At 35.5% G+C, this 18,800-nt stretch overlaps 2 protein-coding genes and 1 long non-coding RNA gene across 5 annotated transcripts in view; all 3 read left to right on the top strand.

Annotated features, from left to right (window-relative positions):
* The first annotated feature begins 369 nt into the window (after nt 1–369).
* On the top strand, nt 370–18,191 carry LOC111710317 (mothers against decapentaplegic homolog 4). The gene is made up of 9 exons (XM_023484381.1): nt 370–755; nt 874–944; nt 10,854–10,933; nt 11,145–11,235; nt 12,585–12,658; nt 12,781–12,841; nt 15,014–15,207; nt 15,590–15,662; nt 17,271–18,191. The coding sequence occupies exons 1-9, from the start codon at nt 407–409 to the stop codon at nt 17,355–17,357; spliced, it is 1,080 nt and encodes a 359-aa protein (XP_023340149.1). The 5' UTR covers nt 370–406; the 3' UTR covers nt 17,358–18,191.
* Nucleotides 4,032–4,735, top strand: LOC111710318 (uncharacterized). Its single transcript, XR_002767033.1, has 3 exons — nt 4,032–4,139; nt 4,422–4,457; nt 4,654–4,735. It is a non-coding gene; the product is annotated as an uncharacterized LOC111710318 (long non-coding RNA).
* The window catches only part of LOC111710316 (protein RCC2 homolog), a 14,982-nt gene continuing 14,349 nt past the window's right edge, over nt 18,168–18,800 (top strand). For all 3 annotated transcript variants that reach the window (XM_023484377.1, XM_023484378.1, XM_023484380.1), the window contains exon 1: nt 18,168–18,312. In XM_023484377.1, the coding sequence (XP_023340145.1) occupies nt 18,193–18,312 (120 nt within the window). In that variant the 5' untranslated portion in view covers nt 18,168–18,192. The remainder of the gene's footprint in view (nt 18,313–18,800) is intronic.

Below are 18,800 nucleotides of genomic sequence, written 5' to 3'. Positions count from 1 at the left end.
ATCAGTTCATGATCAGGGGTAGACCAGTTCATGATCATGGGTAGTCCAGTTCGTGATCAGGGATAGACCACTTCATGATCTTAGAATCATGATCAGGAGTTGACCAGTTAATGGTCATAGTTAGATATTGTTCGGATTTTTAGAAGCATTTTAATGAATGTCCGAATTCTGCAAAATTTCTCATTGCGAAGAAAAAAATGAATTAAATTATTTTAATTAAAAGTTTAAACGTGAACGAATTTAATGCATCATGGTTATTTCTTAGAACTCTCTCTATTTTACCGCTCTTTCCATTAGTTAGCCTGATACCAGCCATAACGTGACTTTTACTGCGTTTTATTTGTTCGGTCTCGGAGCTTCTCTTGGAAATTTAAAAAATAATATTTCTATTTAGAATTATGCCGGGATGAAGGCAGACCCTGAATACATGCGAACTATTAGTGCTGGAGGAATGGAGATAGATTCTCAGACCGTGCCCCACCATCCACAGTGGGGCTCTGCCCCCCCTGGAGCTCGACCTGTCCCCCATCCTCCAGGTCTTCAACCTCCAGGGAGTGTACCAAGTACTGCTCCCTCCACCCCCTCCATTCCTCCAGCACAAAGTGCCCCTGAGCGAAGCCCCTCGGTTCCCACCCCTACACCGGGCACTTCCATCCCATACAGCGCCCCTGCCACCCTCAGCTACACCAGAGAGGAGGGGAGGGGGGAGCAGTGGACACCCACCCCCTCGCCTGCTCGCATTCCTGAACCTTCAGGTATGGATTTGTCGGATAAGAGTTGATAAAAATACAATTTACGGATCGGAGAGTAATCTTTAAAAAGCGAAGAGAAATGTTATTCTTAAAATGTTGATTTTATGAAGTTTTTTTTCAGCGGGACCGATATCTAGTATGATGATGCCAGAGTTCTGGTGTTCTATTGGATACTATGAGTTAGATAGCCAGGTAGGATATCCAGTATTTCTGTGTTCTACCATTATATTAGATACCATGAGTTAGATAGCCAGGTAGGATATCCAGTATTTCAGTGTTCTATCATTATATTTGATACTATGAGTTAAATAGACAGGTAGGATATCCAATATTATAGTGTTCTAACATTATATTGGATTTTATGAGTTAGATAGTCAGATAGGATATCCAGTATTCTAGTGTTCTATCAATATATTGGATACTAAGTTAGATAGTCAGGTAGGATATCTAGTATTTTAGTGTTCTATCAATATATTGGATATTATGAGTTAGATTGCTAGGTAGGATATCCAGTATTCTAGTGTTCTTAACATTATAATAGAACTAATTTAGATAGCCAGAGCTGAAACTTTAGAATAAGATATCCGTAATCCTGATTACTTAATCTGAGTATCCAATGGAAACAATTTTGATTTTCTTCTTAAACCATTCTTTCTTGGATATAGTAGAGAAAAATCAAAATTAATATTAATCTTAAATTTTATACACTTTTCAGGATACAAGTACAAGATTAGAACTGAAAACTGAATGAGATATCCTTTATCACGATCGCTTAACCTGATTAAGCAATGTACGCGCTTTTGATTTTCTTCTTAATGCTCTTTTTGGATATTTCTACTGTATAAAAGTTACTTTTGATAACAATTACAGATACAATGCTATATCGATTGGACTAATATCCGATTGAATTATGAAGTCAGCTGTTCACAAGCCGGCTTTTAAAGCATTTAAATAAAAAAAATTTAATCATGTTAATCTTAACATCACACGCTGATTGGTTAATTTTTTAACTTCTTTCTTGGATATCGATTGCGTTTTAAAATAATCTTGGGTTTAGTAATCTCGATATCCACCATTCTAAAGTTTTCAGCTTAGGTAGGATTCGAGTATTCTAGTGTTCTGTCGATATATTGTATACTAAGATTTAGATAGCCAGAGCTGAAAACTTTAGAATGGTGGATATCAGGATTAAGGCTTAAACCACTCTTTTTCTTAATATCCAGTTTAAATATTGCTTGTTCTCCACATGAATTTAAACTCCAGAGAAGCAACGTTATCTTCCAATTGGATATTTCATTCTAAAGTTTTCAGCTCAGGTAGGATATCCAGTAGGCTATTGTAATAACATTATATTGGATACTAAGTTAGATAGCCAGTTAGGATATCAAATATTCTAGTGTTCTATCAATATACTGGATACAAAGTTAGATAGCCAGGTAGGATATTCACTATTCAGTATTGTAGTGTTCATGAGTATACTGGATACTAAGTAACGTAAGAAAGCTAGGTAGGATATCATTATCCAGTATTCGAGTGTTCTAACAATTTATTGGACACTGATATGAAGGATGATATGCCAGTAACCCACATACCTTTGTTTTTAAAATTTGTACTGAATTTAGTGGGGGGNGGAGTAAACAAACTCGTTGCTGCCATGGGAGAGTTTTTTCGTCTTCATATAATATCAATAATATCATATATGGCGTTCCACACCATTTCTGTGGATTTTTTATATTTTACAATTTATATCATGTTGTTGTGTATTGAAATAAACTTGTTAACCCCCCCACTCCTAACCTACAAAATGTCACAAATATGTCACCGAGCCTTCTGTTCTTTTTATTTCTCAAAGAGAGGAAGGTTAAGAATTTAAATTGAAATTGTTCCCTGAAACTTTCAAATGAAACTTTCTCTATGGCTTTCTTTTAGAACCTTTTTTCTTTTTATCTGTTATTTAATGTCAAGGATACTTGATAAGACTGGTTCATAAAATACAAAAATGTATTTGGTGGTTAATTGAATTGTATAATTACTTGATCTATTTACAAATGTGTCTTCTAGGTTCACACAAATATCTAGTTTTTACCTAAATAAAGATATAGAACACTAATAAACAAATAAATACAGAATAAAAATAAGATATTTGTTGACGACATCTTATATGAATTTTATAGCTGGGTTCCTAGATTTATATCTCATATTTATCACACTATATTTATTCGGAGCATCTTTATGTCGACATTTTGACATATTTACATATTTTATTTAATGATAATTTTTCTGCAAAATTATGAGTATTCTCTCGGTTAACCAGAGCTGACACTGGATGGTTTCTATTTGATACGAGGATGTCAATTATTTCTACGGAACAAAGATATTTCTTCAAATTGTATATATGTTAGTATTGTGCGCTATCCCGGATGGATTTCAGGTCATGTGTTGATGCGCTGCACCCTGAGGGCGGTCTCCCTTCAGATATTGTTATTATTTCTTATTGTTTACAGATACTGTACTCCTGATCTGGGTTTCCCCTTACTAGTTGTGTATGGTCTCACACCGTTATGTGTATTATTTCAGGATATAACATTCAAACAGCTATGCTAACTATATCCTTTTGCTATTCTTAATAGAAGAAAATATTATTTGTAACAATATTGTACATTTACATTCATTTACATATACATGTTTTTTTATTTTCTGACAATTTTGTAAAATTAAAAGATATTTAGCAATAAACGATCTATTTAGAAATATATATAATTACGAGATATGATTAATTCATTGTAGTAGAGACGTCGTCTTTGAATGCATGTTTTTACATGTTTTAATACGAAAAACGTAAATTTCTTTCTAATTCAAATATCAAAAGTTTTCATATTTTAGCACATAATAACGAACACATAATGACATCAAAATATGATAAATTTAAATGTTATTGGGCTGATGTTACTGAAAAAAACATCAATTAGTGTCTACGGAGAGGGACCGCCCCTTTCTGCTCAGATTCTGAACGAAAAATCGGCTTTTTCTCAGGCCACAGTTGTCTTTGAAAAGTAAGACTGTTACCAATCAAAAGCGAATAGGCTGTTTAGTTTACCCTGAAAATACCCAAATAAGTGAACGGTCCCTTTAATAATCTCTTATCAGCTGGGAGTTTTGTTCTCAGAGCAAAACAAAAATTTTGTTCGCATTTTTGGGTTCTGAACCCCTTGGATCCGGGTCCAGGAGCAAAAATGTTCCACGTACTGGTTTTTCAACTGCTGTTTAAATGATATTTTGATGTTTTTTCCATAATTTTATGTTAAGGTTGCCACTAGGAAGGGATTCCCTCATGTAATCTACGCCAGAATCTGGAGATGGCCTGATCTTCATAAAAACGAACTCAAAGTAGGAAAATTTATAATGTTTTTTTTTCTTAAGTTTATCGAAAAAGTGCTTTGGAATACTTTTAAGCTAAGCGAAACCATTTAAAGAAGTAAATATATAGATTTTACAACAACAACAAAAATATTTTAAATAATAGAGTCGTGGGTCGATAGTCAAACGGCGGTTAATCATCAACTTTTGATAATAGTAAAAAATGTATTTTTTACATCATATAACATGATACACTTTTTAATCTTGACATAATATTTTTTGTATTACTATAACAAAACTTATATTTGTTAGAATGTGAAGTACTGCCAATTCGCTTTTGATTTAAAGGTAAGATAGTTACAAATAATACCAAACTTATATATTTATCATATTTTACAGACTTTTTTGTTGCTTTGTTAAAATCATTAAATGAAACTTTGCTTTAGTAAACACATAGATTCTCAATCTCATCCGCTGAAATGCTAAAGCGCAAACTGAATTATTTTTTATTTTTTTATTTATTACTGATAGTCGGTTGATTTAGGCGGATTCTGTTTGTGTGAACCCGTATCATTATGAAAGAGTTGTCAGTCCTGGTATTGATCTTTCGGGTCTCTCCATACAGGTAGTCCAGTTCATGATCAGGGTAGTCCAGTTCATGATCATGGTAGTACAGTTCATGATCAGGGTAGTCCAGTTCATGATCAGGGTAGTCCAGTTCAAGATCAGGGTAGTCCAGTTCATGATCAGGGTAGTCCAGTTTATGATCATGGACGGTAGTCCAGTTCATGATCATGGTAGTACAGTTCATGATCATGGTAGTACAGTTCATGATCAGGGTAGTCCAGTTCATGATCAGGGTATTACAGTTCATGATCAGGGTAGTCCAGTTCATGATCATGGATTGTCAGCCAGGAGGGAAATGTTCGCAGTGGTAGCTAGAGACCAAAACCGGTTGAAATCGGCTTTCGACAAGGCATCAGCCATGGAGGCTAGGGTACCGGAGCAGCGAGTAATTTTGCAGATTTCGACAGAACAGCAAAGACCAGTAGCCACAGTAGAAATAGCTCCCACCAGAGTGGTAGAGAGGGGACAAGAGGTGCTGTAACCCTTGCGCCAAATAAAGATGGAATCGGCGTTATCAACCCAGATTCGGATATAGTTATTCTTGCACCAGGAGTAACCGCCAGCTAGGACAGCAAGAGGTCCAACAAGTTCTAAGGCAGACATTGACCTGCTGAGGGAGCGACCACTGGGAGCAGGGCGGCCAAGGTTAATAGCCCTTGACCAAGGTAGGTAGGTCCACCAACCAGGGGTTACGGCACCGGCCCCCAAACCAACAGAGGACATGGAGCCGCCAGCAGAGTCGGTGTAGACGTCAACAGCCCAGCGGGGCAGCTTGTAGAAAGGGTTTGGAAGAAGGCCACGACCAGAGCATAGTCTGATCATAGAGAACCAGAAATGTGCTTGGCGTTTGAATCCTCTAGAGAAAATGACAGGGAAAGTCCTGAAGTTTAGATTTGTTGTTAGCCTGGAGCAGGTGGTGCATGTTGAACTTTCCATTAGGGATTAATGGTCTAATGTGGATAAGTTTGCCGACTAGCGACCAGACTCTTTCCTGGGGTAGCGAGTCGACTGTCAAAAATTCCTTAAGATCATGCAGTAAGCGAGACAGTTTCTCATGATTCAGTGCCCAAGTCCAAGAATTTGTATCATAAAAAATTCCAAGCACAAGCCCGGAACAGTTGGGACCAAAGGATTTCTCCGGATCCACTCTGGGTGCTAACTTTATGCCGAGTTTCCCAGCGACTTGATAGAAAACAGAGTCAAACCGGGCTAGTTGACCGGAACCGGCGGGGGCTGCAGCACAGCAGTCGTCCAGATGTTGACAGATCCTATTGGTAGGGAAATTAGACTTGTGTGCGACAATGTGAACGACAACTTTTGCTAATCTATCAAAAATTCCTGCGCTGCTGGCACCGCCAAAGATAAGGCATAGTTCCTTGAAACCCATGCCCAGCCAAGTAAACCACTGTAAGTTGGTATCCTCAAGGGATACAGCTATATGTTTATAAGCATCTGACCAGTCGATCTTGCACATTTCAGCATTTCTGCCAGCCAGGTGTAGAGCTTTAAGCCATTTATTTGTTGAAGACATAACGGTTGGAAAGTCCATAGGATTTATTCCTTCGTTCACAGCTTGTCCCAAAGGGGCACTAAGGTTGAGGATGATCCCAACAAACAAAAACCCGTGAAGAACACAAGATTATTTGGTTTATTTCACACGAGTGACCCGTCAATATCCCATGATAATTTACGTGTTGTCGAGGTGATTGTCGACGATTAGATCACGGGTCTAGGACCGAGTTTTTACACGGTGAAAACCTGAGTTTATTTCACGAGATGAACACGGGATTTTTACATGGGAAAATTATTTTTCTTAAACCCTTATGTATCCAGTCAGCAATGGCGTCCGTAACGTGTGGGCCGAATTCGAAAGCACTAGGTGTGTTCGTAGAAGTTGAAGCCAGTCTGGAGGCACCGGAGCATCCAATATTAGCTCCGGTGTGTAGGTCTTTGCAGATGGTTTCGAGCAAGATCACGTCGCGAAAATTGGATTCCAGCGCCAAGGATTTTAAAATATGATGATTAACCATGGATTTTGCCGGCTGTGAGTAGTTCTTAGGAAATTGATTCCAAAATTCACTATCAGGGTTTGATTTATAAGAGTGCAGCTGAGGGATGTCATATTTAGGTTTGAAAACTTTTGGTGGTGGTAGGTCCGGGATGGGTGTGGCTAGGATCCTATTTGTGAGCTGTTTGAGTGATACCAGTCGTTGTGACACCACCCAGCTAATATCTAGTAGAAATAACCGTTATTGTATTTAAATGAACTCTTATGATTCATAGTATTCGATAATAATAAACGCGATCGCCGTTATTAAGAGTTATTATTGTAGAGATTAACTTTCATAGGTTAGTTGTAATGCGCTATAGAGATGAAATGCCGCGCGGACTTTTAATTGGATGTCGTCCTACTATACGATAAACCAAAGAAATAAAACTAATACTTAAAGTTAATTTCCAAATAATAACTGATAATTTGACCAATGTCCTCTGTAGACTGCATTTTAATGCAATATATGAATCCTCAGTAACGGATGGATAATTAACTTATTGATAAACTGCTGTAAATGTAGATAGTTGAATGTAATAAATGAGAAATTGGAGGAGTATGATCGTGCGTACGCAGCATTAGCTATACTGAAAATTCGACTTATAACTTTCCTTCTTATCCAGCTTAATTGTTTCGGATTATATGTATACTTCGATATCTGGAGGATTACTTAAATTGTCATTATATTAAAAAAGAGTTCTATATGTAATTATTGAAGGTTAAACTAGAAGTATGCAAAGTTTAATTTAATGTTCAAATTATCTAATTGCATAGACTTGTCTCTTTAATTGTAACTAATTACGTCTGTTGAGAAGACTAATCTTGATTTCTAGACCAAATTAAATATTTAGAGAGCTGATTGACAAATTTCCGAATCTAGTATATATGTTCTGGGAATGTTTGTCGAAGCAGTGAGTGTTAGCTTTGTCCAGGAATTTGTTGCAAACATGCGCGAGGTCTCGGTTTTTGGAATCTTTGCAACCTGCTGGTGAACGAGTGTTCTTGCATGAGCCATTATTATAAGCAAAACAGATGGGAATACCATTGTAAAGTACTACCTTGGATCTGTTGGAGAACGAGGAGCTAGAGCTGTTGGATGAACTGGGTGGAGCGCTGGAGCTGTAGTTCGGCCTAGTTTGTTGGAATTTTACCTTCTGTTGGTCGTTGCTGAAATTTCTACCCGCTGGTACAGAGTTGTTGAGTCCTGCAGAAGTTAGTACTGACTTGATACAGTCCTCCTGTTCCGCGAAGCTCATGATCAGTTCTTTCCTGCTAGCCCTGGCTGCGTTTTCACATAGAACAGCATTGAAGAAAGTTGAGACCAGATTGACTCTCTCTGATAATGAATGAGCTGCAGAGAAAAAATTGTACTTATTTATGATCCTCATGAGTATTATTCCTGTAGGGTCGTAGGGCCAGAGGAACTGGAGAGCAGAACAATAATTGTGTAGTGCATCTGTGACCTGGCTTAAGGAAGTTGGAGCCTCCCAATTGAAATCTAGGGTTGAATGTACCTGGTCTTCTTCTCTTTTCTCCACTCTATTTATAGGTTTAGAAGACACATTAACATTTCCCGTGTGGAACATCTTGAAGGTTAGGATTTCAGCTCGATCATGCATTAGTTGAATGGTCTTGGGGGAGATCTTGTTGTTTGCTCCAGAGAATTGAAGGGGGAGATTTTTGAAGATATGAGATCTAGATCTTGGAATCCTGCGCCACCATTTCTTCATGTCTCCCAGAGGGTATCTCAGAAACCTGGCATCATGTAGGTGTTTAAAGCAGTCATCTTTGCCTACTTTGAATTTAGTGGATCTTGGTTTTTTATCCTTAGAATATGAAGAAGAGAAATCATTTTTGATCGATTTAGAATTATCCTTATCTAGTCTTGCTAGGGAGATCAGGTGATCAAGGTTCATTCTGTTGAAGGAATCTTTGTGTTGTAAAGCTGCCGGGCGTTTTTCTAAGGGCCAGATTGTCCTCATCATGAACCAGTTGGAGTCGTCATCAGAGTCATCAGAACTGGAGGAGTTAGAGCTAGAGCTAGAGCTACTAGAGGAAGATGAGGCTTTCTTCTTCTTACTCTTTTTTTTCTTATCTTTCTTCTTTCGTTTCTTTTGGTGGTTCAAGGTTGTTCTAGGGTGGAGGATAGGCTCTGGTTCTCCGATATCAGAATCTGATAAAATAGGGTTTTAGTGGTAAATAGGTAATTATTGACTAGATCGAATTAATGATAAAAGGAAACTTGATGCAATATGTAGGTGAAATACCTAGATCTGTAGGGATCTCTGTTGTAACTAGTCTGGTTGAACTAAATCCTCCAGGGTTAGATGGTAAAACTTCGGATCGTGGTAGATCTCTGGTATTTCGATCTAATAATAGTAAATTAACAGTTAGTAGTTACTAGTGTTAATTGAAATTAGTTAAGATTAAATTTTTGGAGAACATTAAATGTAAAGTGTTATCTTTTCATCAACAGAATATTTCCTATTGTATGGAAGTTTAGTATTAGTCTAAATTATCAGATAAGCCTATTTAAATAAATAAAAATAAAATTTTTATAAGCTACCTATTCTGGTGTGAGTAGCTCTTGTAGCGGTAGAGGTTTGAATAGGGGGAGCAAATCTGGTTCTTGTAAGTGAAGGATCTCCGTGGTTTTGATCTGATAAAGATTAGAGTATTAATATATATAGTGAGATAAGTATAATTGAGCTTTATATATATAGCTAAGTGAGTGTGCGTTATAAAAATATAAATATAATACTACAACTATTTCAGCTATAGTAACAGCAAATTAAGGGTTCGATAAAGTCAAGTTTTCACATTTATAATTAAAATGCAATTTAAATGTTGATAAATAAACAAAAACCTGTAAGATCGAAGGTTCCAGTTGTAGTTTGTCCAACTTGATTGCTTCTGGAAGCGTTGGAGATCTGAGATCTAGTTTGAGCATCAGGTGGGTTGTGAGGACCAAGAGCTGTAAAGTTCTGCAATTGGGTAGGAGCGTTGATTCCAAATGAGGGTCCTGCTGAAGTGGTTTGGTGTGTAGAGTTACCAGTGTTCCCAGCCATAGAAAAGGTTCTAATTGAGGATCCTGTTATAGGGTTCTGGTAAATGGAGCTGTCCGGGTTCCTGGTTGTAATGTTTCTGTTGAACTGTTCAAGTTCTGAGTGAACTAGAGCTAGGGTGCTAATCGGGTTAATACCAGTAGTAGATAGATCATCAGAGCTTTCTCCGCTCTGTGGTTGACTAAAATAACATAAGGTTAGCTCCCAAGGGATTGTCTTAACAGAGATAATAAACATGGTAAAGGTCATATGGAGGTTAGAATTAGAAACTTAATTTGTTAGGAGATAGCGAAAAGAGATAGAGGATTAAAAGTTCATGTTTCCCATGGCCTGTGCCATGGCCATTCTCTTGGTTCTCGGGAGTTTCGTGTAGAGTAAGAATGCTCTGCTGGACCAGCGTCCGATGGATTGAAGATCTGAGTCTTGGAAACCTGCTGCTCCAAGTATGGAGACTAATCCTGCTCTGAAGGAGTGTCCAGAAATTACTCCCATGGATGGGTCTATGTGAGTGGAGAGCCAGGAAGACAATTTCTTGTTTAGTAGATCTTTGGTGATAAGTAGTCCGGAGGAGAGTTGGAAAGCTGGAGTGGTTGGGAGTAGGTTAGTAGATTTTTCCCAATTGAGATATGCTTTTACAGGACAGATTTTGTTGTTGGTTGGGTGGATGTCAATCAGTGTGTTGTCGGTCGAGTTAGTTTTTGAGGATTTAAGGCGGATTTCTAGGAAGTGGTAATGTTTGTTGTTGATGTTGGTTGAGTTTAGAATTATGTCTTTTTGGAGTAGGGTAAAATTAGGGTCAAATGTTCTTGTTGAGTAAAAAATATATTTGTGAAAAAAAATGAATTTTTTAGCCGATGATACTCCTTGGGGCACCCATGGGTTCCTTCGAAAATTTCAGCCCATTCGGTCCAGCCGTTTGGCCAGCTATAGCTAACGTATAAATATACAAATCTATATATATGAGCGAAAAGAATTATTATTTAGATAGATATATATATCTAGGTAGGTGAGATCTTCAAGGTACCTAGTGGATGGAGAAGTGTAATGGTGGACGGATACGTAGATCCTAGCGGAGGGAATAGGTCTGTTCATTCATTCATTCATCCTTTCATTCATTCATCCTTTCATTCATTCATTCATTTATTCTTTCATCCTTTCATTCGTTAGTTTTATTTTTATTGAATTCATTTTACTTTTAAGTTGAAATTAATATTTCAAAAATCAGCAAACGAATTTTTTTTATTTTCTACCAGCAGATTCTTACTTGTTCTTTTTATCAATGTTTTTCTGAAGGTTTTGTTTGGGCGCACTGAGTAACGTGCATAGGACAGAAGCGAGTGAGAAAGCGCGCCTACATATTGGGAAAGGAATTCAACTTGATTTGGTGAGAAGCTATTTTAATTATAAAAATTCATTTTTGTGGCGTAAAAATAAGCGGAAGGGGGGGGGGATAAAAATCGAACATGAACTGACAAGCTTTTCACCCTCCAAAATAGTGAAACCTTAAACTTAATTTATTTCCCAGAATTCAGTGGGATAAAACTAAACTTTTTGTACAAACTTTGATAACTTAATTAAGGAGAAAATGATTTTTTTGGGGGGGGGGAATATTTTTCAATTAAATATTCATAAAAAAAAATATCCGTTGTTAAAAGTAAATATGGTTTTTGATAAGAAAAAAAGTTTCAAATCAGAAATGTATAACATCAAGTCCATTAATTCAGATGTGAAAATTTTCGAATGTTTTCTTACTTCAATAAAACAATACAATACTTTTTTACTTTATTATTTTGTATTTTCTTTCGATTCTAAACTCTAAACCGTTGACTAGCTCAATAGAAATAAATAGATTCTGTTAGATTCTGACTTAATCAGGTTTACACGATTTTATTGATCAAGATTTGCTTTTGAATTGATTTGATTTGATTCGATTTGATTCGATTCGATTCGATTCGATTCGATTCGATTCGATTCGATTCGATTCGATTCGATTCGATTTGATTTGATTCGATTCGATTTGATTTGATTTAAAAATCTACCTAATATTTCCAATCGACGGACACCAATTCGTGGTTTGTCGCACAAAAAATCTGCAATATTTTCAGTTTAATGAGACATTTAATTTACTTTTATTTCCATATTTTGCGTAGAACCCTTGTATTAGAATTTTTTGTCCTATTTTGTATAACGGATAAACTTCAAACTTCATCAATTGTTGTTATGGACCTTTTATTGGTTTCAATCGATCGGAAATAGGAGTTAGATTTAGAGATCACAATTCATAGTTTGATAGAAATGAATAGACAACACTTGATGTCGTCTTTTCAAAATTCAGGGGTTTTTAGCCAACAATAATCCTAAAGCAGAAGCCTAAAGGAGTTGTGCGCATGCTACGTTGAATTACAAGACAGAGAGAGAGTCTGTTCTACTCGTCATGCGCTTAACTCCTTTGGGATTCTACCTCAGGGTTATTTTGAACGAAAAACCTATATCTTGAAAAGACGACATCTAGTATTCTATCTGTGTTGCTTTTAATTTATGGCACAAGTATATAATTCAAAATATGATGAACCATCCAAAAGAACGTGTTTTAAGACATAATATAATGTAATATAATGATAAATGTTCATTTAAGTGCAATTTACGAAAACTGAAAAACTTGCATGATAATAAATAAGAATTCCAAAAAGTGTAAAAAAAATAGGGATATTTAAAAATGAATATTTTTCCAAGGTTGGTGAAGGTGATGTGTGGATAAGATGCCACAGCGATCATTCTGTGTTTGTGCAATCCTATTACTTAGATCGGTAAGCAATCGTTTAAGATGTTTTTTAAATGAACTTTAATTCATGAATCAATATTTGATAGTTATTATTATCCTTTGATTCAGCAGTACATTTTTCTTTTATGTTCATTGTTTACTGTACAGGGAGGCAGGCCGGGCCCCGGGAGATGCTGTACACAAGATATATCCACTTGCTCACACTAAGGAACATAAATAGTTGTACAATTTGATGTTGATGATGATCCAACCTCACAGAGTTCATAAAGTAGGTGTTTATTTTTCGGTCTGGTTTTGTCCCTTTAGTTCTACAGATTTGTTTCTGTCATGAAGATTCAAATCAAATAGTTGTACGATTACATCTTTAGAATACCATATGTGTTTAATCAAAATATTGACAGTTTTTTAGCGGTTTCTAAAATATTGTTTGGTGTATTTTGTTCAGAACGATGGTTTTAATAAACCACTGCTTCCACGCTGGAAAACCCACATTTGTCCTCTCGTCTTCATAACCAAAAAATCTCCCCATCCCTAGAAGCTGCCGACGTCTGCAGAAAGTTTCATATTGCTTGGCATTAAAAGTTGCAAGCTTTAAGTGGATTAGGATTTCATTTCTTTTCAAAAATTTAAATCCTTCATGCGGAGAAGAAATGTACAAAAGAATTTAACTATTTCCGTTAGGTTTAAATTGTTTTATTTCTTTTCTCTGAATTAAAATTTTATAATACTATTTTTCCTGATTCACTTAACTTTAACGTGTCAGTTTCGCTTGAAATTAACTCTGCCCTATCTTTTCTGAGAATATGGAAGTTAAGAGGGAAAGCCTGTCACTGTGCTCTAAATCGACCCAAAAGGTTGACCTTGTGTGACTTAAAAATTTTCTTTACGATAACTTCTATAATGGTTTAGGGGGTCAGAATCCGATCTCACACAAATCTGAACACACTTGGTGGTCCCAAAAATGCATGCTCGAAATAAAAAATGGCCAAAAGTATGCAAATTATTGATTTGATCAAAAAATCTTGTTTCTCCAACCCCCCAAAATATTCTATGAATAACTGGGGTCATCGATACTAAATTTTACAATAAGTCGAATAAAATTCAAGGTATCGGCAATTTTTATTAATTTATATGATAATTAAAATATCAATTGAGAACATACATGAGGAATTATTAATAAAAATCGATGTGAGAGTAAAAATTAAATTGATAAGTTATTCAAATATTTCAAATAAACTAAAATTAAAAATACAATTTTTAAAAAATTATCAAAAGAAGTTAGAAAGAAAATTATATAAATTGAAGATTTGCACTTTGAACCAAATATCTGCAGAAAGCGTATGAAAAAAATGTGTTAAAGAAAGGAACATGAGATTAAAAGGATGAAAATAGAATAAACAAAAGATTATGAACAAGACAAACACAGTGAAATGGAAAACATTAGAATGAAATAGTTAAAATGAGAAAAAGGAAAAAGAGATAAAAACAACCAAATAAAAGGAAAAAATTAAAGACATAAAAGAAGTGGATTTAAAAATGATGAATGATTAAAGAAAATGAGAACTGAGGTAAACGATGAGTAAAAATTTTTGATAATATAGATTACATCATGAGCAACTCGACGCAGCACTCTTCCGAACTGTGAGGCCCGGAGCCGTTATTTGCAATAGTCAATATATAATCTTCCTCTTCCTCCTTTATATTTCATTAAAGTTGGTTATTAATTTCATATTTTGGCTTTAAAACTATCTATTTTCCGCTAATTCACGTTTTGCTAAAATAAAAATTCAGATTACGGACGAAACCTTTATATTTGTCAATAACTCTTTTGATATAAGACTTATACAAAGACTAAATTTTATGCCCCTTTATATTTTCAGCATGTTTTGGGGGGTCATTAAAAGTAAATGTTTTTGATTCAACACATTTTTAACATGATTTTGGTCATTTTAAATTTTTGGCCATTTTCGGGTACCCCATGTGTGTTAAAATTTATGTAAAATCGGATTCTGACCCTCTAAAACATTATAGGAATCATTGCAAAGAAATTTTTTTAGTCACACAAGGTCGACCTTTTGGGTCGATTTGGAGCTCAGTGCAGTTAATGTTGATTTTTTTTTTGCAGTGTTCTAGTGGGTACCCCATGTGTGTTAAAATTTATGTAAAATCGGATTCTGACCCCTTAAATCATTATTAATGTAGAAGTGGAAGAAATTTTTTAAGTCACACAAGGTCGACCTTTTGGGTCGATTTGGAGCTCAGTGCAGTTAATGTTGATTTTTTTTTTGGGGGGGGGGGGGGGTAATTATTTTTCCAGTGTTCTAGTAGCAATTGATTGTTTGAGCATGATCATGACCACAACTATGACCTGTTAAATCAGGTGTTTGACCTACGTCAATGTTACCGCCAAATGCAGCAGCAAGCGGCAACCGCCCAGGCTGCTGCCGCCGCCCAAGCTGCCGCGGTGGCGGGCCGGTTACCGGACGGTGGGATCGGTGGTATTGCGCCGGCGATTTCTCTGAGCGCTGCGGCTGGAATCGGTGTTGATGACTTAAGAAGACCCTGCATTTTAAGGTGAGGAAAAATTTAAATAAATTGTATTTATATTATATATAAAACTTTATTTAAAATTTGACAACATCATATATATGACTGAAGGAAATCTTAAAACGATTATGAAAAATTATCTCTTATTGTATGAGTATAACTTTCTGTATATATATATATTTAAAAAATCAGTTTATTTTGAATTAGCATTTTCTCATATTCCAATTCGGATCCGAGGAGTCAAATCTGTCCAAATTTCTAAATTTTTAACTTAATTTGAGAATTATTTGAAAATTTAGACTCTCTTAATTTAACGGAAATAAAGTCTTGGATATGTTGAAAATCTACTAAATTAATATAAGTAGGATTATTTTTGGACCAAATATTTAATTTTTCTGTTGGATTTTAGGATGTCATTTGTGAAGGGCTGGGGTCCAGATTATAACAGGAAATCTATAAAAGAAACCCCTTGTTGGGTAGAGGTAAGATTACGTCTCATGTTAGGGATCTATACTAAGGTTTTATCGTTATAGCTAATATTTACAACGGGGGGGGGGGCGGAGGCTACATTTTCTTAGGCTTTGTAGCTAAATCTTACTACCACTTACTTGTCTTTGATCTAATATCGTTTTGTAAATTTGAGCATTTGTTTGCAGAAACGTAAGTAGGTCTTATTCATAATTGAACGCCATAGATTTATTTACTTAATAAGTCGAAATAATTGGCCCCTATTTATAAAGTGGATATTTTTCAATTTTAAATTGACAGATGTTCCCAACTGTAAGAATTTGATTCAAATGATTTATTTGAACTACGTGGAAAACCATCTGCAGATCTGCAATAATTTCATAAAGAAAATAACATTTATTGGGAATGATTTTTGATCTGAACTAAGTCCTATTAGGAAAACTAATCGGTTTAGAATAAGACAAGATTCAATGGTCTCGTGAAGGTACGATACATGGACACGTTATTGAACACGTGTTATGTTGTTTTCTATGTGTTAAACTTCGTGAAAAATCGTTAATATTTTTAAACACGGTTTTGCGTTCATGTATACTTCAGTGAACACTTTTGTTTTCACAATGTATGTTAGCTACACGCTTGTGTGTTATGTATACATGTATTTGTTCATTTACACCCAGTTAGATATGTGTTAATGTTCATTTACACGTTGCTAAACACGTTTTTGTTCAATCAAGCGGCAATGATTACGTGTCAATGTTCGTTTACACGTAGGTGGCCATGTGCACTAACACGTTGGTCACAATTTAGTTAAATACTAAGAACTAGATTTAATGTCAATTCTTAGGCTTAAATTTCCTAATTTCAATCCAATTCAAAATTTCTAATTTTCATTTAAAGTTAAAAATAAAATTGATGATATTGTTGAAGGATAAAATGACGACAAATTTAATATTGTAAATGGTACGTTGTTTTTGACAAATAATTACATTTTTTCCTCTCTTCATCCTTAAATATTTAAATTTCTTTTTCTGGAAATTTTGGATTTATGTAACAATGAGCGTTTTCTGGTTATTATAAAAGCACCTTTTTAAAAAACGAAATCCGATGTCATCAGTAGCTTATTCCCACTGAAAAGTTGAGATGTACAGTGTACTGTGTACTGTGTTCAGTACACGTGGTCCAATATACTTGGTACAGTGTACTTGGTATAGTATACTTGGTATAGTATACCTTGTACAGTATACTTGGTAAGTATACTTATCACAGTAAACTTGGTACAGTGTACTTGGTACTGTATGCTTTGTACAGTATACTTGGTACAGTGTACTTGGTACTGTGTACTTGGTACAGTATACTTGGTACAGTATACTTGGTACAGTATACTTGGTATAGTATACTTGGTACAGTATACTTGGTACAGTGTACTTGGTACAGTAAGCGTACTGGAAAAATGTTAGTGCAACGTTAGCCAATACACTAAAAATAGGAGGAACGATTTAGAAAAAAAGAAACAACTTTATTATTTCTAAATTTCATTGATTTGACCATTGAATTCCCTTGGTTGCACGTCCAAACAAAATTGCTTGTCTAGTCCCTTTTTATAATTTGTTAACATTTTTCAGGTTCATCTCCATAGAGCTCTACAGATCCTTGACGAGGTTCTTCAATCCATGCCAGTGGGTGGACCCCGAGTTCGGCATCCAGAATAACATCAGGCACATTCCCGTCGATCTACGCCATGAGTGGTTTGCGCACAGTGTTATAAACACTCCGATCGTTAATTGATGATCGAGCTGTCCATCATATTTAATCGATATTGATTGAACTGCATTTCACTTGTTTTAGTGAAAAATAACGTCTATAAAACGTGATAAATTTGATTTTCAACAATCGATGAGATTTAAAACTAGTTTCCCTATTCTGTTTATAGACTCTAAACTTGCCCTTTTGCTTGTTTTTAAACTATTGATGAGATGACCCATTGCTATAGTTTGTTTCGACTCGGGCATTTATACATTTTTACGCGACTTATTGAATATATTTATACATGTATTTAGAAGCAATCAAATAAACGTTGGCTAGTATAGTCACCTTTTTATTCTGAAATATTCGTTTTTTAAGTATTGTTAATTGAAAAACTTTGTTTTTGTAAATATTTTTGCAAATGTAATAGACATAAAGTTACTCCTATTGCCTAGAACTAAGGTTTTATGTTTTTGTATTTGATATTTTTCTTTCACATTTCTCCAAATCCAACAAGATCAGCATTTCTGAGCTATATTGAAAAATTTCTATAAATTTACATTGTTAAGATGTGAGGAAAATTTACATTCTATATAATCGATATTTTAATTGGAAAAAGCAATTTTCTAAAATTGTTGTTTCAAAAATAAGAAACCAAACTATACTCTTGCCCCTATTGACTCGTGTTTTAAAAGATGTCTAACCCCGACTTTGTTTATGTTCAAGATAGTCTTAAATGTCGATGTCGATGACCACAATTGACCCAAGCTTGTCTAGAGATGTCTATGACCTGTTTCAGAGATGGAGAAACGTCCAGCTGAGGACGAAGAAAATGGCGAAGGTGAAAATGGCGCGAAGAAAGCTAAGTTGGATCCGGAATGCGGGAGACTGCTCTTCTGTGGCAGCACAAACTGGGAATATGTGAGTAGATTTTATACAATTTTTCTGACATCTTCGAAAAATATTTCAATTTAATTAAACACGGATTATTTAGTTCAATTATTCCCCCTTGATCCCCCCCCCCCCTGAAATGTAGATAAGGTTGAATACCCGGAATTGTTGTCTGATTAGATGATTAGATGGTTCCTGTACAGTCTGCCGACACATCAGTTTTATAACAAGCATAGTTCCCAGGGGTGGGGGGGGGGTCTGTATTTCAGTATATTTAAAACGGGGTTTGCCTAATTACTCTTGTTCATATATTACTTGGCTTTCAGGGGTCGAAGCTTCGCACTTAGCGCCCCACTTTCTTTATATTCACGTTTTTTCTCAAATTTTGTAAGAAAGTAAAATTCGTGGATTTGCTGCTTTTTGTAACATTTTTTACGGGCAATAGCTTTCTCGGTTCAGCCGGTTTTGTTTATTGTACACAAACAGACACGCCATCAGAGAAAAACGAACTCAAAGTA

This window comes from Eurytemora carolleeae, unplaced genomic scaffold (assembly GCF_000591075.1).
Source record: "Eurytemora carolleeae unplaced genomic scaffold, Eaff_2.0 scaffold1039, whole genome shotgun sequence".
Lineage (NCBI taxonomy): Eukaryota > Metazoa > Arthropoda > Copepoda > Calanoida > Temoridae > Eurytemora > Eurytemora carolleeae.
This window is presented reverse-complemented; position numbering and strand designations above follow the sequence as displayed.